The sequence below is a fragment of the Ovis canadensis genome, chromosome 19, assembly GCF_042477335.2.
Source record: "Ovis canadensis isolate MfBH-ARS-UI-01 breed Bighorn chromosome 19, ARS-UI_OviCan_v2, whole genome shotgun sequence".
In the NCBI taxonomy this organism is placed as follows: domain Eukaryota; kingdom Metazoa; phylum Chordata; class Mammalia; order Artiodactyla; family Bovidae; genus Ovis; species Ovis canadensis.
Genome location: NC_091263.1, coordinates 66,645,426 through 66,667,746, shown reverse-complemented (window position 1 = coordinate 66,667,746; position 22,321 = coordinate 66,645,426). Strand labels below are relative to the sequence as shown.

At 38.9% G+C, this 22,321-nt stretch overlaps 1 protein-coding gene across 1 annotated transcript in view; it reads right to left on the bottom strand.

Moving 5' to 3' along the window:
• The window catches only part of SMARCC1 (SWI/SNF related BAF chromatin remodeling complex subunit C1), a 123,748-nt gene that overhangs the window by 32,526 nt on the left and 68,901 nt on the right, over positions 1-22,321 (bottom strand). The window contains exons 22-24 of the mRNA XM_069561576.1: positions 6,493-6,548; positions 4,290-4,404; positions 3,477-3,631 (exon numbers count right to left, since the gene is read on the bottom strand). Coding sequence (XP_069417677.1) covers positions 3,477-3,631; positions 4,290-4,404; positions 6,493-6,548 — 326 coding nt within the window. The remainder of the gene's footprint in view (positions 1-3,476; positions 3,632-4,289; positions 4,405-6,492; positions 6,549-22,321) is intronic.

Below are 22,321 nucleotides of genomic sequence, written 5' to 3'. Positions count from 1 at the left end.
AAACTGAAGATCACAAGTTATTAAACATAAAGGGATTATTACCATGTAAGCAAATAAACATTAAAAAAAAAGATTCACAACAATGAACTTTGGAGATTTAAGAACAAAAGACTGAAAATTCTAAAAAATTTCAGACAGACCAAAAAGAAAAAAAGGTTACAAACAAAAATTCAGACTATGTTAGACTTCTCAAAAGGAAAACTAGATTTTTGAAAACAAAGATAAAAATGCCTTCCAAATTTTGATAGGTAATAAACTTCAGTCTAGAATTTCAAGTACAACTTAATTAGGTACAAAATAAAGACAAATTTCCAAAATCAAGGACTCATAATCCTATACATGCTATTCAAGAATGTATTCTGGTTAACTTCATGTAAAATGAGAAAAAGATACAATTTTCCTATCTCGAGAGAGAATTTCAGGCATAATAAGGGAGCAAGTTATGAAGTATTTCTGAGGGATAAGAAAAAAAATCTTCCTGATGTCCTAAAACTAACACCCAGTTCCCATGAAGACAAATCTCCTTTTTAAAGTAGGTGGGTATGGCATGGCAGTAGAAAAGAAACCTGAAGTAAATGTCTACTGCTGCTACTGCTAAGTCGTTTCAGTCATGGCCGACTCTTAGCGACCCCATGGACTGCAGCCCACCAGGCTCCTCCGTCCATGGGATTCTCCAGGCAAGAGTACTGGAGTGGGATGCCATTGCCTTCTCCAAAGTAAATGTCTATGTGGGCTTAAAAAAAAAAAGTGATTTCTGCTATCTTATGAGAACTGAATCCTACTGCTACTGATAAAGGAGGACATACTCTATTTTCTGGATTTTCTAAGTTTATCCAGCAGTAGTTCTGAATGGTTTCTTCCAGCTAAACCCAGATGGAAGGCATGCACGGCACTAGGCCAACAGTGCTTTCTCACACCCAAACACCACTCTTCAGGTGAGTTAGTCCACAGCTTGTCAGTAGGTGGGATGAAAAAGCCTATCTCTCCACCCAAAAGCCCCTCATCTGGCAAGGACGAGGAAAGCCAGAATGCATAACCACTCTGTATGTTTCGGAGCTAGTTCCAGAACCTCTAATTACCACTCCATGTCAGAGTGTGGCAAACTATTAAAATGTATCAAGGAAAACTCTTAATAACAAAGCTGTTTATAGACTCAGAAGAACAAAAACAAGAATAACAGAAAGCTTGAATAGGCTAGATAAGTTGTACTAATTACAGTAATTTAAGCAAATTCCTTACTCCTTAATTACAACGTAGCACAAAAATGATTATGTGTGCTGTGAAAGTAGCATGGAACAATTCATGAACCAAGTCATGTAGTGTGAACATCTGTAACACTTTCACAAGTTAGTGGAAGACACAGGTATTCCAAGAATGAAGGCCCAAGTTCCAAGTCTATTAGAAATAAAGAGTGAATGATTGATGAGGGAGTGGAAATTCAGTGACCTGGACAGAAAATGTTCTTTGGACACTCTTCTAAATATTGTACGGACTATCCAAGGGCCATGGTAATTGACCCGTAAGAGCAGTTCCTCTGTAATGAAGGAATCAAACAACAGTGGCAAGGTGGTCAGTGGTACAAACGTTTGTGTCCAAAGCACAAAAAGACCTTTGAGGCTTTTTATGGTCATCTACCACTTTAATTCCTTCTTTGGTAACTTACAATGAAGCACACATAGTAGTACAGAGAGGAGAAATAATGGGAAGAGACAGTGAGACTTCAGGACAGACGGGAGAGAAATGACTCTTAAGAACTGAGAAGGGTCCTGATCAGGGAAGATCCCCAAACTCCCTAAGGCGTTCGAGCCTGAAGAGACAGAGAGGTTATTTAAGAAAGTACCATGCTTGTATCAGTATTTTTAAAGGTTTTTCTGCATATGATTCCTTCCATAAGAAGTAACTTGTTAGGAGGCATGCAGCATCTACTTCTGAAGGGAAGCAGCCACTGGAAGGGATACGAAGAGGCTAATGCTAAGCAGGTAAGGTTCTATATACAGCTTGACACAGGTGCTGTTTATGAGCCTATAGTGGGTTCAGCCTGTGAAAAAATGTACTAGTTGTAGACACATGTATCTACTTATTTGTGTCTAAGTTATACTTCAACGCAAAGGTGACCTGAGTGAAGACTGGGTGGACAGCTGTGTCTTTCAATTCAAAGGCATAAAGGAGGGAAGCCCTCCTGGCTTGGCTCCTTTTTAGAGAAAACATGCCCAATTGATGACAACATGAACAGAAATAACTTGGACAGCTTAGAAACAATGAGATAGCCAGGAATCCAACCTCGCAGGAGACAGACTCAAAAACTGCTTCCAATGAAGGAAGAAAAAACCAAACAAATATGAAACAACAAAGTATTCACTAAAACAAGAGTACCTCTCACAAATTCCTAGACATCGGGGGTGGCAGACAAGACAGAATACCTAAAATTATACTTAAGAACCATGAAGATCAGGACACATCTTTAGAAGAGACTGCCTAGTATGAATATGCAAGACCTCAATCTATTGTGGAGTAACATTCAGCTGGGGTATCTGACTGAACAATTCTGTGACCGGTGAGCAACCCTCCCCAACACTGTCTGCACCTATATTAAATGGGCAGGCACTCCAAACAGTGCTCTTATGGTTTGAACTGGGTCATCAATGGATCTGTGTGGCATGTTATAAAGTCATGCCACACAGATTAAACACTTGGAGAAACAGTTTACAACAGCTAAATAGTCTGGGGTAATTAAACACCATGAAAAACATCTTTACCAATGGATCAAGAACAGGTCCAGATAAAATAATTTGCCATGTCCTACTAACCACTGCTTAAAATGTGGTGACCTATAATGGAAGGAGACTACTTTTGAAGGTAAAATAGAAAAGGGGTGAATAGATTTTTTAAACTTGACATATTCATGCCTGGAATGCTTTAAAGTGCTAACTTAACACAAAGCAGGGAAAATAACATTCTCTTTTCTTCTAAAATATGCTGGAAAGTCAATACCATGTTATAAATAGAGAAAACCACCCCCAGAAAAGCTGGCAAATTCAAGAAGAAAAAGAGCTATTTTAGGTTCCTTCTTGTTCCTTCCAGTCTGTAAAAGCAGGGTGAAGTATTTATACAAGGAAACAGATTTTTGCCTTAAAAATTACAAATATTTCAATCTGGTAGAAATTATTGGAACTACAGTCCAAGACAAGTTCTGCAGGCACATTCGAGAGTCTTTAAATTCTGCCTTCAATCACTGCAGTCTTCAGAAGACTGAATGAATGACACAGTGAATGACTCGAAAGCAGCCACCATTTAGGCCCAGGTCTGCTATTTCCACCATCCTCCTGCCCATGGAATTCTTAACCTAGAAATGTCATTCAAACAAACAGTCATCTATGAGGTGCAAGGCTCTCTATACTAAATATTCCCAGTAACGTCAAAACAATACAGCCATTCATGGATTAAGAGAGCACTAGGAAAAGAGCTGTCGGGCAAACCTTGGCTTTCGTTGCAGCTGAGGCAAGAGCAGCTGCTGCGGCTGTGGCTACGTTTCCTTCAGAAATTTCATGTTCTACTTTCTTCTTCCCAACATCACTTTCTCTTTCTTTACAAGAATCAGTGAGTTCCTTGTTCTCTTCAGCCTCCTTTTCTTCTGGGGGGGGGGAAAAATCAGGAAGCTTTATTACCAGTGTGCCCAGTCTGAATAAGCCATCTTACTTCTCACCTCTGCCACATGATGAACTAGGACTGATATTACAAAGACATCCCAGTGCCTTTCCCTTCTTAAGGTTTCTGTTGATCCACTCCGTGCATGTTAGTAGGCTTCTACTTGAGATGGATTTTCTAAATAGGACACTCTGTCTTCTCTGAGCTCTCTATGTAGTTTCCCTTGGATATAAAGGAAAATTCCAGGGAGCTAAGTCCTAAGACCAAAATGTTTGTTCATCAGTCAATGAGATGCTCTGGGAAATCCTAGGGTCTGGAGCAAATCAGAAGCCGAGAACAGGCACCTCTGGAAGCCTTTCAAGTCAGGCAGGATGGGACACGCCAGCAACGAACTGGAAAGAAAATATACTGAAGTACTGACTTCAGTCACAGCCAAACAACTTGCTTGTCTCTGTATCACTGAAAACAGTGTAGTCACCATCATGGTGATGGTGCCTCAGTGCAAAATAAAACTCAAATTCATATTTACTGTTAAGAAACATGTAGCACAACGAAGGACTATTTCTACACAATTTAACTGCTCACATTTCTCCACTCCTTTTAGTGTTTTACATAATAAAGTCCAAAGAGTTTCCTCAAATTACCTGATTTGGTATCCTCGCTAACTTCACTATCCTGTTCCTTTTCACTGTTTTTTTCATTTTCTCCATCTTGCGCTTTATCACCTTCATCCGTTTCATTTTCCCCCTTGTTTTCTGCCTGAAAGGGGTACAAAAGAAAAAACAGAGACTTGACTTGAGAAAAAGAAAATAAAAGGTCCTTTTACAAGTGATGTTATCTTAGAATAACTAAAGTTTCCACTATTTTTGGCAACAGGTGGACTAGGTTCAGAAAAGTCTTGCCGAGAATAGCTGGAAAAAAGTCAATAAATTCTGAAAAATACCTCTCACTATCCACAACTCCTGAATGCTCATGAGACTTCATGTTTCTTAAGTACAGTCCCACCCACTCTGCCATAATGCTGGGGACACAGTGTCCAGAAGAGTGTCAGTGTGACTTATTTACTGGTTAAACAAACAAACAAACACACGGTTAGTCGTCTGGATGCTCAGTTGCTTAGTCATGTGTGACTCTTTGCGACCCCGTGGACTGCATGCAGCTCACCAGGCTCCTCTGTTCTTGAGGACTCTCCAGGCAAGAATACTAGAGTGGGTAGCCTTTCCCTTCTCTAGGGGATCTTCCCAACCCAGGGATCGAACCCAGGTCTCCTGCATTGCAGGCGGACTTTTTACCACCTGAGCCACCAAGGAAAGTACTAAAAGTATTTAAAAAGCACAGTACAAGAAGGTCCTACTGTACAGCAGAGAATCATATTCAGTATGCTATAATAAACCATACTGGAAAATAATATTAAAAATGTATATATATGTATAATAATCATTTTGCTGTACAGCAGAAATTAACACAATACTGTAAATCAACTATACTTCAATATATAAAATGAATAAAAATACATAAAATGTACAGTATCAACCAAGAAGCAAAATGAAATGCTGCCAAAATTAAAAGTTGACAAAGCTCTTCAACACAGGCATTTACAATGGCTCTTAGAAGAGACACAACAGAACAATCAGTGATCATTTTCTGGAGACTGAAAGCTTCAACCGCTCTATGGTCAGGAGCTGGCATCATTTATCAATTTTGAAATCCTTGGACAAATTATATAACATCATCTATAAAATGAAGAGACTATCATTGACTTGAGGCTGTTTTAGCAACTTGATAAATTCATAAATGTAAAGTATAAAGCACAGAATTTGAGACGCTGTAAGAACAATCATTAATTTTACTATGATTCCCTTCCTCTCCTTATCTATATACAATGATAAAGCACAAAATGTAATTAAGACCTTAAATCCTTGCTTCATTTAAACAGTGACTGACTGATTATTCTGTATCCTGATCTTCTGTATCCTGATCTTGAAGAGGCTTGACAATTCTGTTCTGCTTGGCTTACCTCACATTTACAGCCTTCATGAGACAGGGGTCAGGACACAAACATGCTGGGCACCTGGATGCCTTCTGCACACTGGTTGCAGTGTCTCTCCCTCCACTGCCACTTGGAATATCTGATTCCCCATTCTTCATTTCAAGCGTTATAATTTTATGTGCTCTTTAAAACATACTTCAAATGTCACCTTCTTGTTAAGTTTTCCAAATTTTTTTCTGCTGACAGCTAAGACTCCCAGAAAATTCCTCAATACTCTCTAATTCTCTTCCAGCGTAAGTACAGAACCCAAACCCTACAAAATTCAATAGTTTTAAGTTTTAAATAGTCTCTTGTATTCACATTCCCCAACTCTGTCTGAAAGAATTATAGAAGCAGAAGCTGGAAGAGCGGATAGATAAATCCTCACTAAAGTGAAAGTCACTCAGTCGTGTCCAACTCTTTGTGATCTCACGGACTATACAGTCCATGGAATTCTCCAGGCTAGAATACTGGAGTGGGTAGCCGTTCTCTTCTCCAGGGGATCATCTCAACCCAGGGATCGAACCCAGGTCTCTCGCATTGCAGGTGGATTCTTTACCAGCTGACCCACCACGGAAGCCCACCGGGAACCTGAAGAGTGGATAAATCCTCACTAAATAAAACAGATGAAAAATGTCCTGTATTATGTCTTATGAGAACTGCACCTTAAACCAGGAAAGTGAAAATGGCTGACAGAATCACTTATAGTCCCAAGAGGGACTCAAAAGATTAAAATAAACCCAAACTGCTTTGTGTGAAAGACTGTGCTCTCTATGGCTTTTCTGTCACGGGAGAATTCAAACAGACTGACATTTTACCTTTTCAGGCTGCTGAGCATCAGTATCTGTTTCCATTTTTTCCTCTTCAGCTCCTTCTACAAACAAAGGAATAAGAACAAATAGTACAATGTGGGGAAAAAGTAAAAACTATTATAAAATTCTGAGAGTATCTGAAATACAGCTATACACAGTATAATGGACAGATCTCACAACCAAAGGTTGACATAAAACCACACATACTTTATGATTCTAGTAATTTAAAATTCAAAAGCAGGTGCAAGTAATCTGTGGTGTTAGAAATCAGGACAGTGGTTCGGCAGGAAAAGGGTGGGTTCAAGGGTGGCTTGGGGTTTCTTGATCTTGGGGCTGCTTACATGAGTGTGTTTAATGTGCGAAAATGAACTGAACTGCCCACTGTGGGTCTCCATTTTTCTGTACACATAAAAATTAAAAGTTCAAAAACACTTTTTAAGTTAAAGTTGTCTTTGTTACCACAATGCAATGAAATCAGAAGCTTAAAATACACACTTCTCTGTGTTTGGAAATGTAATTTTGAGATTCAGTAAAAATACCACTTATGGGAAAAGGTAAAATATGCCTTTTATTCTTAGATTAGAAAAGAAATAATGGTCAAAGTCTATAAGCTGTACATTCTTTATAGAAAAGAAAGAAAAACAGAATAGAGAAGGTAGGCAGAAAATAACAAGGGCAAAAAAAATTAAAGATATAACAAACAAACAAAAATACAACAGTTTAAAAATATAAAATAGAATCAAGGTATCTCTTCTATGACAGATCAAGAAAAGAGAGGGAAGGCAGAAATTAATATTAAAAATGGAAGAAAGGCCAGAACTATTGATAAAAAAGCAAAGGTCAAAAAAGAAGTGGTAGCAACCTAACTGAAGAGGTGAAAATATTTACAAATAATATTGACTGATGAAGGGTTAATATTCAAAATATATAAACAGCTCATACAATTAAATATTTTAAAAAACACAAATAATTCAATGAGAAAATGAGCACTAAACTTGCATAAACACTTTTCCAAAGAAAACAGACAGCCAACAGACACAAGAAAAGAGGCTCAAAGTTGCATATCTTCAGAGAAATGAGAGTAAAAATCCTAATGAGGTATCATCTCACATGTGTCAAAATGGCTCTCATCAAAAAGATTACAACTAACACACGCTGGCGAGGATGTGGAGAAGAGAGAATCCTAGTACATAGTCAGTGGGGATGTAAATCAGTGCAGTAGGGAGGTTCCTCAAAAACAACAACAAAAACCCACTATATGATCTAGCAATTCCACTCCTGAGTAAATATTTAAGGAAGTGAAAACACTAATTCGAAAAGATACTAGCACTCCAATGTTTGGAGCAACCTTATTTAGAGTGGCCAAGATATGGATACAATCTAAGTATCCAACAAAAGATGAATGGACAAAGAAGATGTGGAACACACACACACACACACAAATATTTCTTAGCCATAAAAAGAACAAAATTTCACACTGTGCAACAACATGGATGGACCTGGAGGGCATTACATTTAGTGAAATAAACCAGGCAGAGAAAGACAAATATTCTGTTATCACTTTTATATGAGAAATATAAAAAATAAAACAGAAACAGACTCACAGAATAAATTAGTGGTTACCAGTGAGGAGAGGGAAGGAAAGAGTGTCAAGATGGGGAAGGGGGTTAAGAGCACAAACTACTATATATATAAAATAAATAAGCAACAAGCAGCACTATTTACAATAGCTAGAACATGGAAGTAACCCAGATGTCCAACAACAGATGAATGGATTAGGAAGCTCTGGTGCATATATACAGTGGAATACTACTCAGCCATAAAAAGGAACACATTTGAGTCACCTAGTTCTAGTAAGGTGGATGAACCTAGACCCTTTTATACAGAATGAAGTAAGTCAGAAAAAGAATATAACTATTGTATACTGACACATATATATGGGATCTATAAAGATGGTACTGACAAATTTATTTGCAGGGCAGCAATGGAGAAACAGACACAGAGAACAGACCTATGGAAACGGTGGAAGGGGAGAAGGCAGAGGGTGAGATGGACGGACAGAGTAATAAAGAAATTTGTAACACTGTATGTAAAATAGACAGCCAACGGCAATTTGCTGTATGACTCAGGGAACTCGAACAGGGGCTCTGTGACAATCTAGAAGGCTGCAATGGGGAAAGAGATGGAACAGAGGTTGGGAAGGAGAGGACATGGCTGTACCTATGACTGAGTCTTGTTGATGTATGACAGAAAACCAGAAAATTCTGTAAAGCAAATATCATTCAATTTTAAAAATTAAGTGGCAAAAAAGAGAATATATTATATAGCAGAGAACATAGCCAATATTTTATAATAACTGTAAAGTATTATAAGCTATAAAAATACTGAATCATTATGCTATCCACCTGAAACTAATATTGCAAATTGACTATACTTTAAAAAAAAAAAAAGTGACAAACTACTCTAAAAAAGTTTATGCCAAATAAAACAGAAAAACTAGATCAAAGTAACAAATTATGAGGAAACTGATTTTCCTAAACAGATCTGGGAAGAAGAAGAAGTATAATAACTGAAAAAGCTTAAAAACTTAAGACAAAAACACCAGAGGTCCAGATGTTTTTACTAGGGAATTCTACCAAATATTTAGGGGAAAAAAATGATTCTAATCTTCATAAATTTTTCCAGAGAATATGGAAGACAGAATACCTCCTAACTCATTCTATAAGGCCAGTAATAACCTTGATTCACAAATTGAATACAGACAACAGATAAGGAATATTATACAGGCCCCTAGGCTAAATCTCATTCATAGTCACAAATGAGAAACTCCAAAGCAAAATACCAGAAAACAGTAGTGTATTTAAAAAGGTAATATATTATGAAAAAATAATATGACAATAACAGAAGAGTGATTTAACATTATTATTTCTATCAACTTATTTGCTCATATGCATAAAAGTATCTGATAAGTCAGTATCTTTTATGACAAAGGTTAAAAATAAAAGGAAAGTTCCTGAGCCCCCCAAAAACAGTCAGCAATAATCCTATAATATATGTCCTTCTTCAAGAAGAGATGCCTATAGTATTCCATTTATTATCAAGAGCAAGACATGAATACCAGTATACTACTTTCCTCTGACATTGCCATAGAGGTCACAGCCTAGGTAGTCAATAAAGAAAAAGAAATAAAAAAGGGGTAGAAAGGAAAGAAGAAGATAATTATGATCTGCAGAAAATAAAACGATGTACCTAGAAGAATCTGCAGGAAAGTTACCAGAAATAAAGACAGCATTGCAAAGTTAGCTATAGAATTAACATACAAAATCAACTGCATTGCAATATGGTAACAAAAAAAAATCAATTCTAGATAAAGACACATAAAAAAAAACCCTGAATGATCTCTTAATCACAACATAAAATGTGCCCATAAAATAGAAGAAAAAACTATTAAAATGAAAATAAAGGACTTGTTTACATTGAGATACCAAAAAGAACAAGTAACTAACACATGCCTCACAGTAACTAGATTAGTTCCTCAGATTTATAAAGAAAAAGGCAAATACTATGGAAAAGTGAGTATAAGACAAGAACAGTTATTCCACAGAATGACATATGACTGATAAATTTAAGATACTGCAGTTATCAGAGAAATGTAATATAAAACCGTAACGGAACATCATTTACACTTGCTACATCAGCAGAATCGAATACTAGGAAGGTAATGGATCAAGTGTTACTGGTCAACTTTAGGGAGAAACTAGGAATTTCCTAAAACAGTGCTACTCACAGAAGCAGTTCACAACAAAATAAGTTAAGCAAGAATGTTCAAGGTTCACTGTTCAAAAATGTTCAATTCTCTTCTCTCCTTTCCTTTATTAAGAAATCCACTTTATGAAAAAATGACAACTGAATTAGTGATGCAATCACCTTAACACAGTGTGGCAACTACACTTAAAGCAATACCATATCTAAGGAAAACTTTGTATGTATGTGTACAGCTGAACAGTACTCAAAAATTCACGATTCTCAGCCCTGGGAGTAGGAAAGTGAGAACATCGGGTACAAGGGAAATAACAACTACAGGTAATGTTCTAATTCCTAGTTCAGATGAAATATGTAACAAGAATTAAGATACATTAAAATATAATAAAATGATGTGAACAAAAAAGCAAATGCAGATGGAGCTTTTTTAAACCCTAAAACCTCAAAAGTTACTTTTAATTGAATGTGCATTAAGCCGCCTTTGCTGGATCAACTTAATTACATACTGAATAAGTACTATGTGGGAGAAAGGCAGTATTTTTTTTAATGAAGGTAATCTACATTTGAAATAAATAATCACAATCTATAGGTCTGCATTCTAAAAAGAGAACATACTCTTTCTACTGTAAAGCAAGCCAAATTTGATATCAACTCTTATAATTTCAAGATGAACAATATATTAATATAATATTAATACCTATTCATAAAAGGATGGTAGAGTTAGAAACAGACTCTCTGTAAGGGGGACTATCTGAAGATGAGTGTTCAGACTTTTAAGGAGATGTTTATTAAGAGTTTAATTATGAGCTGTATACTTCTCAGGATGCTATGTGGAAGAGTAATGGTTTCTAGTCTATAAAACATTTTGTTACAGTGGCTATTAGAAATCTTCCTGGAAAGAGAGCGAGCATGTGCACACATGCGCTTTGTCTTGGTCTGAGATCTGGTCAGAGGTGTAAAATCTGAAGAGGTTGCAGCCGTTCACATATCCCTTAATGTCATCCTGTTGCCGATCAACTAGAAGGTAAAGAACCTTTCCCTACAAATATATGGCCTCACCCATGTCTGCAGAGTTAATTAAAAATACTAGAATGGATAAAAGAAAATTCCCAACCTATAAGAAAGCACTTGACATAAACTAGTGAGCCACGGACCAAAGACAGAAAGATAAAGAAAAAAAACTCCTCTGACCAGATACTTAATGCTGCATCAGCCAAGGGAAAATATCGACATCACAGTTTACAACTAGCTCTTAGCAACAGATCAGGGGTTGGTAAACTTTTTCTGTAAAGGGTCAGACAGTAACTGTTTTCAGGTTTGCAGGCCCTACAGTCTTAGTGGCATCTACTCAACTCTGCTATAGCAGCAGAAATCAGCTACAAAAGCAGCTTGGAAATGAATGGGCGTGGCTGTGTTCTAATACAACTTCATGAACACTGAAATTTAAACATCATATAATTTCTATGTATCACAAAATATTATTCTTTCGGTTTCATCCAAACATTTAAAAACGTAAAAACCATTGTCATATATTGTGGGCTAAATAAACATAGGTGGCAACCTGGATGTGGCCCAAGACCCTGCTCTAGAAAAATAGGATAAGCTCTGGATACACACTAATTAGGCTCGAATCCTGTCCCGACAATTTACCAGCTCAAGTAACACCAAGCAAGCTACTTAGCCGACAGTGGCTTAAGTTTGCAAATACACAAAAGAAGAGTATTATTTCCTTCACAGGGATGGACCTAAGGATTTAATTAGTTCATGTAAAATGCTAATAACTGTCTGGCTCATAGTAAGTGTTCAATGGCAATTAGTAAAATCAGAAAGCTCAGTTGGCTGCACGTGAGCTTTTCAGTGGCCTCTGGTGCTGCTTCAGTGACAACAAAGGACTCTCAATCTTCCCTGGCTGCCAAAGATCTTTCGCAATCTGGTGTGTCATCTGTGACTTCCCCCTCACCATGTGATCTTTTCTGTAAAGGACCAGATCAGTTTATAAAATGACCTGCCTGGCTCCCCCTCTCTTATGTTACTAACGACTCAAGAGATATCTGATCAATCCAACTGACAAGGGGTCAGCAAACGTTGGCTGCTTTTGTCAATAAAATTTTATCAGAACACAGCCATGCTCATTTGTTAAGATTGCCAGGAGAAATATCAATAACCTCAGATATGCAGATGACACCACCCTTATGGCAGAAAGTGAAGAGGAGCTAAAAAGCCTCTTGATGAAAGTGAAAGTGGAGAGTGAAAAAGCTGGCTTAAAGCTCAACATTCAGAAAACGAAGATCATGGCATCCGGTCCCATCACTTCATGGCAAATAGATGGAGAAACAGTGTTAGACTTTATTTTTAGGGGCTCCAAAATCACTGCAGATGGTGACTGCAGCCATGAAATTAAAAGACGCTTACTCCTTGGAAGAAAAGTTATGACCAACCTAGATAGTATATTCAAAAGCAGAGACTTTACTTTGCCAACAAAGGTCCATCTAGTCAAGGCTATGGTTTTTCCTGTGGTCATGTATGGATGTGAGAGTTGGACTGTGAAGGAAGCTGAGTGTGGAAGAATTGATGCTTTTGAACTGTGGTGTTGGAGAAGACTCTTGAGAGTCCCTTGGACTGCAAGGAGATCCAACCAGTCCATCCTAAAGGAGATCAGTCCTGGGATTTCTTTGGAAGGACTGATGCTGAAGCTGAAACTCCAATACTTTGGGCACCTCATGCAAAGAGTTGACTCATTGGAAAAGACTCTGATGCTGGGAGAGATTGGGGGCAGGAGGAGAAGGGGATGACAGAGGATGAGATGGCTGGATGGCATCACTGACTCGATGGACGTAAGTCTGAGTGAACTCCGGGAGTTGGTGATGGACAGGGAAGGCTGGCGTGCTGCGATTCATGGGGTCACAAAGAGTTGGACACGACTGAGCCACTGAACTGAACTGATGGCTGCTTCTGCACCACAAACGCAGAACTAAGTAGTTGCAACAGAAACTGTCATCAAAGGCAGTAAAAGTAAAGGTCCTGTAAAGGAAGAGCTTACAAACTTCTGTGATAGAAAATTCATCCTAATACAACAGCCCTGCTTATGAACAAAGATAATCTTGGAGACACTGCCAGACTCTCAAGGTCTCAACTTGAATGTTGGGAATTGAGGGGCACTGGTGGTGACATATGAGAATGGCTTCATCGGATCCCTGCCTTGAGATTTTCGTGCCCTTGTATAAATCCCTTCCAAGTGTGAGCAGCATCTGTGATTTACTTCTAGCCACAACAGAACATAGCCAGAGTGACAGAATGTTAAATGATACGAGACCCTGTGTTGTTACCAGACTCACTCTGGAGACTCCTTGTTGGACTGATGAACTATGCTGCCGTGCAGGGGAAGCCTCAATGGCAAAAAGTCCTCAGTGGCCCTAGGAGCCGAGGGAAGCTTCCGGCTGACAGCCAGCAAGAAACCAAGGCTTTCAAGTCTACAACCATAAGTAAATTAATTCTGAGAACAAGAGTGAGCCTGGGGATGGATTCAACAGTCAAGCCTCCAGAGGAGAATGTAGCTCCACCATCAACTTGATTGTTGCTTTCTGAGATCCTCAGCAGAGGACAAGTTAGGCTATGCATAGACTTTGCGTTCTGACTCACAGCAACTAGGAGATAATAAATGTACTGTGTTTTAAGCCACTAATTTTGTGGTAATTTGTTTTGTACCAATAGATAACTACTGTACCTCCACTGAGCTTCCCTGGTGGCTCAGACAGTAAAGAATCTGCCTACAATGCAGGAGACCCAGGATCAATCAGTTGGGAAGATCCCCTGGAGGAGGAAATGGCAACCCACTTCAGTATTCTTACCTGGAAAATTCCATGGACAGAGAAGCCTGAAAGGCTACAGTCCATGGGATCACAAAGAGTCGGACAAGACTAAGTGACTAACATACACATACCTCCTTAACTTCTGAATGAACCTCAACCAAGGGTGAGAAGCAAATTAGCCAGCATCCGTAAGAACATCTTCAGAGAAATGGTCTCATCCACTAGTCCAGGACAATTTCATCCCCAGTCACCACCCCTTTCTCCCAGCTTCCACAAGGTGTACTTTTTGGTCTAGTAATAATATGCTTGAAAGTGAAAGTGTTAATCCCTTAGTTGTGTCCAACTTTCTGCAACCCCATGGACTGTAGCCCACCAGGCTCCTCTGTCCATGGGATTTTCCAGGCAAGAATACTGGAGTGGGCAGCCATTTTCTCTTCCAGGGGATCTTCTAGACCCAGGGATCGAACTCGGGTCTCCTGCACTGCAGGCAAATTCTCTACCATCTGAGCCACCAGTGCATGCATGCTCAGTCGCTGCAGTCGTGTCTGACTCTTTGCAACTCCATGGACTATACTCTGTCCACGGTATTCTCCAGGCAAGAATACTGGAGTGGGTTGCCATGCCCTCCTCCAGGGGATCTTCTTGACCCAGGGATAGAACCCAGGTTTCCTGAATTGCAGGCTGATTGCTGAGCCACCAGGGAAGCCCATAAACAACATGCTTAGCAAAACCAAAATGAGAGATAAAGAAACCATTTCCTAAAGTCTTGAGGGAACTGGAAAAGTTAGCTTTGAGGAAAGAATTGAATTTTTGCAAAATACCTGCCTTTAATAAAGTATGTTATAAATAAGGCATGATTCTCCTTGGAAAAGAATGACGTTTATTTGTTGAGAACATTCTTACACATCATCTGTAAACTGTCAACAGTCACTTTCTAGAATTGACAGAACAATGTTACTTCTACAGAGACTCTGGCCTTCTTCTCTACAAGGTAAAGTCTACGAGGTAGAAGCCTTTCAAAACTAGTCGCACACCTCCACAGATGCACTTGACCAGGAACTCTGCTCCCCACAGATTTCTTGTATTATTTTCAAAATATGCCACCTATGTTCACCCCTTCCTTTTTCATTATTGGTTACAAGGTCATTTCCTTTGTGAAGCCTTCCCTAACTGAATGAAGTATAAGTAACTGCGCTTCCTCCACATGGGCCTCTACTTATAACTGTTTTTCTTTTTATAATAATGTCCCCTCTCCCACCATGAATATTCTTCAGGTACAAGATCATTATTTAATTCAGTGACTGAGTCACAACATGTGGTCCAGGTACCCTAGGAGTTCCCAAGGTCAAAACTATTTACATAGCAACACAAAGATGTTACTTCCCTTTTCACTCTCATCTAAGTGTGGAATCTGACTTTCCAGATGCTACATGATGAAGGTAGTTACAGAAATGTGCGCCTATGTATCATTTTGTTTTAGAAACTTCCCCAGTTTCAATCTTTAATACAGTAAAAAAATATCAACAATACAATCCAGATAAATGGAAGCATTTGGAGTTCCTTGATATTTTTAAATAGTTAAAAAAGTCCTGAGACAAAAAATTTTAGAAATGTGATTCCAATAAGTTTTGTCTTCCCAGGGAAGGGAAAAATGAGGCCCATGGTCAGAACTCACAGTAGGCACATTTCTGGGAGAATAATCAGGTCATTCCCTGTATTAAAGTCCAAACATTCCATAAAGCTGGCAACACCGCCCACGCAAGCTCATGAGCCTGTGTCATTCTCTATCACCTCACTCCAGCTTCTGCACGCTGTTCTCGTTCTACACCCTTATTTGAATTTTGCATTATGGCCAACATGGCTTACTTCTCACCTTTTAAACCACCTTCCATTTCTATCTCTGGGCCTTTGTTCATGTTGTTCTACAGCACAGAAAATTATATTTGCTCCAAGCTGGCTCAGTGACATTCTAAACCTCTTTTTCAATACTCAGCTCAAATTCTACTTTCTTTGTGAAGTCTTTCTTAGTCTAAAATTACAGAACCCATTGTGTTCCTTCTTATATCACTTCCTTTGTAGTCCTCCTTGAACAATACTATTTCATTTTATCTCAAATTCTCCAATAATGAATTATTTTTCTATGTTTATGTAACTCATCATAAAATACAGCCCCAATTATTAGCATTACCTGTCTTACATAACTGCCTCATAGCAAGAGAGCTATATCAACTAAGCATAATATGGGATTTGATTTTTACAAATCACCTAAAGGCAGACAATAATATACATGAAGCCAATTTCTTCCTAAAAATTCTTGTCCTATCATCTACTGAATGAGTCATTAGATAAGTCACTGAAATCCTGGATAGTCCTTAGAGGTTAAATATCCTATTCTGAGCTGCTCAGAAGTCTGAATCTCTATTTCAATGCCTCTTGATACAGATCTGAAAGAGCCCTTAAAATATAACAGTGACAAAGAGAACAGAGAAGTCCACTCCACATGACGCAGCCTGAAGATCAGATACTGATTCCTGTTTCCTTAGGTTCACGAGCCTAGCATGGTCTCACACACTGGTGTTTTAGAAGAGCCTGATTTTAAAGACGTTATGGGAATCCTCAGGGTGAGAAGAATGAGGCTATTTATATGCTATAAACAGTATCTGTGGCAAGAATCTTAACAGTCACTTCTGGGCTTTATGTTCCTAGAAAGTGATCTTTTCAACATTATTATTATCAGTGTGCTCTTCATCTCCTGATGGACTAGACTAGTTCTTAACCTTCTCAAAACCTAGGAATAATGAGTTGGGTTCTTCTACACAGAGCTGTGACAAATGGCTAAAGATACACTCCTTGAATCCAGTATTTCACAAGGCATTCAGGAGCTCAGGGGACAATTCACTCATTGATATAAAAGAATCTTCTCTGAACACTATATATAATAATATCTGTGATTCAAGTTCCCCAAAAGCATAGTCAATAATAAGGAAAAAGCATCAATGAACTTAATCTTTCAAATTTCCCTAAACCAGAATTAAGATACAGACAGTGAATCTAGTCAGCATGCAAAACAATAAAATAAAGTAAAACCCATACTTCAGATTCAGTTCAGTCGCTCAGTCATGTCCGACTCTTTGCGACCCCATGAACCGCAGCACGCAAGGCCTCCCTGTCCATCACCAACTCCCAGAGTTCACCCAAACCCATGTCCATTGAGCCGGTGATGCCATCCAATCATCTCACCCTCTGTCGTCCCCTTCTCCTCTTGCCCTCAATCTTTCCCAGCATGAGGGTCTTTTCAAATGAATCAGCTCTTCATATCAGGGCCAAAGTATTGGAGTTTCAGCTTCAACATCAGTCCTTCCAATCAACTCAGGACTGAACTCCTTTAGGATGGACTGGTTGGATCTCCTTGTAGTCCAAGGGACCCTCAAGAGTCTTCTCCAACAACACAGTTCAAAAGCATCAATTCTTTGGTGCTCAGCTTTCTTTATAGTCTAACTTTCACATCCATACATGACCACTGGAAAAACCACAGCCTTAACTAGATGGACCTTTGTTGGCAAAGTAATGTCTCTGCTTTTCAATATGCTGTCTAGGTTGGTCATAACTTTCCTTCCAAGGAGTTAAGTGTCTTTTAATTTCATGGCTACAATCACCATCTGCAGTGATTTTGGAGCCCAGAAAAATAAAGTCATCTACTGTTTCCACATCTATTTGCCTTCAAATTAGGCAATACAAATGGAGGGTACAATAATATGTATTTAACAGACTCCTGCCTGACCCCTGAATATACATGCACATTCCAACACCCTAAGGGGAAGGGCTGATGACCTTAAGTGACTAAGAGTCACTGTATTACAATATTTATTTAGGAAAATGTCCTTATTCTTAGGAGACACATGCTGAGTTACTTAGTGGGGATGAAAAGAATCATGATGTATACAACTTACTTTGAAATAATTCATAAAGATAATAAAATAAAAATTATTTATTTAGATGCCTAAATAGATTAAAATGGCAAAGTTGAACCTAACTGGGAGGCATAGGAGACTACACTGTGCTATCCTATCAACTTTTCAGTATGCTTGGCTACAAATAAAGAGATGATCAGAAAGCCAATTCTGTTTTATTTCCAGGTCAAATTAAAAAAAAAAAAAAAGGAGTTCTTTAATAAAAGGCGTGGTGATAAAATAAAATAATCTTAATATTCAAACACAGTACATAATTATTACAAAAATACATCAATTTAACAATTCCTAGATGGGGTCTATTTTCAGCCTAACAGAATGAAACATTAAAACACAGGTTACACCCTGACACTCTTCTGCTCAAATCCCTCCTTTGGCTCCACCTCCAAGCAAACGTTAAACTGTTACAAAGACCCACAAGGCCCCTCATAGTCTCCCCTGACCTCCTCTACCCTGCAATACAGCTACCTGTCTGTGATTCTTCTTGCTATTCCTCCATATAGCAGGCAGCTCCTGTCCAGAGGCCTATATGCTGGCTGCACCCCATGCCTTGAACCCTCTGATCTTGGACGTCTACACAGCTCCCTTCCTTACCTTCCACTTATATCCCTGCCCGAATGTCATTTTCATGGTGAGACATTCATTCCGCTAACCATTTAAAACTGCAATTCCCCACACTTCACTTTTATCGATGAGTCCCTGCTCTGATTTTCATGATGCCAGGTACCGGCCAACACACTCTATGTATTTACATTTAATTTATATATTCTAATTCCATCTTCCACGTCTAAAATAAAAGTCCACAAGGGCAGGAATTTTGGACGATTTTGTTTACCAGTACTCCAACACCTAGAACACAATGAGACACCATGATAACACAACATATTTACAGTTTCATTTATCTCTGAGTGAAAAAGGTGGGTGGGTGGGGCCTACAGTCTAGCTTAAAACTGATCTCCCATCCAAGAATGCTTATGTTTTATGCTCATATACTGAATCACACTGACTGAATTTTTCTGTGTGTTTCTTAATACTTACTCCAGTACAGATGAATCACCCATAGCCACTCTTCCCTATAGTCATGTATGGATGTCAGAGTTTCACTACAAAGAAGGCTAAGCGCCGAAGAATCGATGTTTTTGAACTGTGGTGTTGGAGAAGACTCTTGAGAGTCCCCTGGACTGCAAGGAGATCCAGCCAGTCCATCCTAAAGGAGATCAGTCCTGAGTGTTCACTGGAAGGACTGATGTTGAAGCTGAAACTCCAGTACTTTGGCCACCTGATGCAAAGAGCTAACTCAGTTGAAAAGACCCTGATGCTGGGAAAGATCGAAGGCAGTAGGAGAAGGGGATGACAGAGGATGAGGTGGTTGGATGGCATCACTGACTCAATGGACATGGGTTTGAGTAAACTCCGGAAGTTTGTGATGGACAGGGAGGCCTGCCGTGCTGCAGTCCAAGGGGTCACAAAAAGGCAGACGTGACTGAGTGAGTGAAGTGAACTGAATTCTTCCCAGTACATCTGCCTGACTCCTTCTGTAGAGCCTAGGTGTTCAGGAGGGCCTGGGTCTTTTTCCATAGTATTTGCCATACTATATAAGGCAAAACATACAATGGAGCCATTAGGCCTTTAATGATCCCTGTTTAATGAATGAAAAATACACAAACATACCTATACAGTTTACAGAGCAAAGAGGTTGAGGAAAGAAGGAAGGGTCAGAGATATTTAGGTTCAAATTCTAGTCCACTCTTACAAGCATGCCAATGTCATCTGCCAACACCTCAGTTCCTTCGCTCCTATACGAAAACAATGCCACTTTCTCCAAAGGGTTGTTCTGAAAAGAATCTAAAATGACCAAAGTCCTATATAGGAACTTCCCTGGTGGTCCAGTGGATAGGACTCTGCACTCCCACTGCAGGGGGCCTGGGTTGATTCCTACAAGGGGAACTAGATCACACAAGCCACAACTAAGACCTGCCCACTGCAGTGAAATAAATAAAAACAAAAATATTTTTTAAAAAAACAACCCTATAAAATGCGTAAAAAATACGGGTTCTCAGAAAGAAATGTTGTATAGTTATAGTGACTTCCAAGCCATGTTTAAAATTTCTTTTGTCTTAACTTCTCCCATCTTTCCCACAAGCAAATAAAATCTCATGATATTTTTAGATTAAATAAAAAAGGTATCACATATCAATATCATTTTTTCTATTCCGAAAACGGTCTCTGGTCAAACAAAAACCCATACCAAAAAAAAAATCAGTATATACTAATCAATGACTAGAGCGTTAAAGAGGATAAACTGAACAAAATCCTAAGCTGACACTTCTTTACTAAACAATTCTCATGAGAAACTGTAACAAATGAAATTCACATAATAAATGAAAAATACTGTGTTCCAGACCTAGTGTTCATTTATCTTAACTTTTATTTCACCAAATACTCCCTTGCAATTCACAATAAAAAGTTAGATAAGGGACTGCGCTGTTGGCACAGTGGATAAGAATTCGCCCCCCAATTCAGGGGACACAGGTTCAATCCCTGATTCAGGGATTCTGCATGCTGTGGTGCAACTAAGTCCATGAACCACAACTATCTGAGCCCATGCTCTAGAGCCTGCGAGCTGAGACTACTGAGCCCCCATGTTGTAACTACTGAAGCTGGTGCACCCAGAGCCTTTCCGCAACAGGAGAAGCCACTGCAGGGAGAAGTGTGCGCACCACAAGGAGAGAGTAGCCCCTGCTTGCTGCAACTACAGAAAGCCTGTGCAAAGCAGCAAAGACCCAGGGCAGTCAAAAATAAAAACAAACAAACAAAAAAAGTTAGATAAGCTAATGAGAGAAATCCAGAGTCTTATATTCCATAAGGAAACATTTTTCCCCGTATTGTTTCATCATCATCATCAATACACATTAGTGCAACTGCAAATTAAGTATCACAATAAAAAGTATGACTAATGTACCACCCAAGCATGATATTATCTTGATAAGGAAAACCTATGTCATTCTATTTTCAAATCTGTGTGCTATGTATAAAGCACTATTTTGTTATAAAAAGTGTAAGTTTAGATGTACATTTGATTTTTCCTTTCTTTGAACTCTGAACTTAGTATGCGGTTCAGAAAGATAGGACGCATACTATTGATTCCCCACTACAACTTTGCTGAGTCAACTCTACAAGGAGCACCACTTGCTATTTCGTAATTTATTCTGTTAGTCACAGCCCAAGATAAATCACTTTAGCTGTGATAGGCCAGCATTAGTTATAGTACTCTGTTCATGACTCATTTAGAAACATTCACATTATCCTGGCTCTTTCCCTAACCTTATTAAATGGTGGCTATTGTTGTTCAGTTACTCAGTCGTGTCTGACTCTGCGACCGTGTGAACTACAGCACGCCAGGCTTCCCTGTCCTTCACTATATATATCCCTGAGTTTGCTCAAACTCATGTCCATTGAATCTGTTATACTATCCAACCATCTCACCCTCTGTCATCCCCTTCTCCTCCTGCCCTTAATCCTTCCCAGTATCACGGTCTTATTAAATGGTAAAGGACCCAAATTCTGCTGCTGCAACTACTGAGTACACACTGCACTTCAAAGAGGTTAGCTGGCAAGGCTACCTCCAGGTACTACCAGTGAAGCTTACAGTTCATGTCATTCTAAGAATCACCCTGTGGAGTCGCCAGTACTTCCTGCAGCAGTCTGATTCAAGCTTTGTACACTGTAGAAACCATACGTTCACTAATGAATCAGAAAAATCTAGCCTCACAAGACTAAGGTTGTTTGATTTTGGGGGGAGCTGTAGGGAAGAAGTCCTCTTTTAAATCCCACTAAACCAGAAATGGCCAACTTTGCAACCTGTTTCTTAACCACTAATGCTTTATGATATTATCTACCAAAAATTTTTGAACAAATTTATATGTAAAAGCATGTCTCAGATACCACAAAGCACAGAAACACTTTTTGAATCAAATAAGAAGGCTTTGCCAACCCTTTTCAATTCCATGACCACAGGGAACCAAAAGACCCCACAGATGAACCAAAAACACACAAAAAAGTTGAGGAAAGTAAGACCTTTCCCAGGCATTCAATAGACCCAGGTTTTCCTGGCCTGAACTGGGTACTGCCACATGGTGTAGAATCAACAAAAAGCAACAGAGACATGGTCTGGCTTGCTAATTTCTGTCTCCATCTAAGAGAAAAGAAAATAGTGTGTTTTCAAACTCAGAAATACTGTGGATACTGTAAATTACTTTTTAATTCAAAGCCTTGATACTCTGGATTAGTAACCAA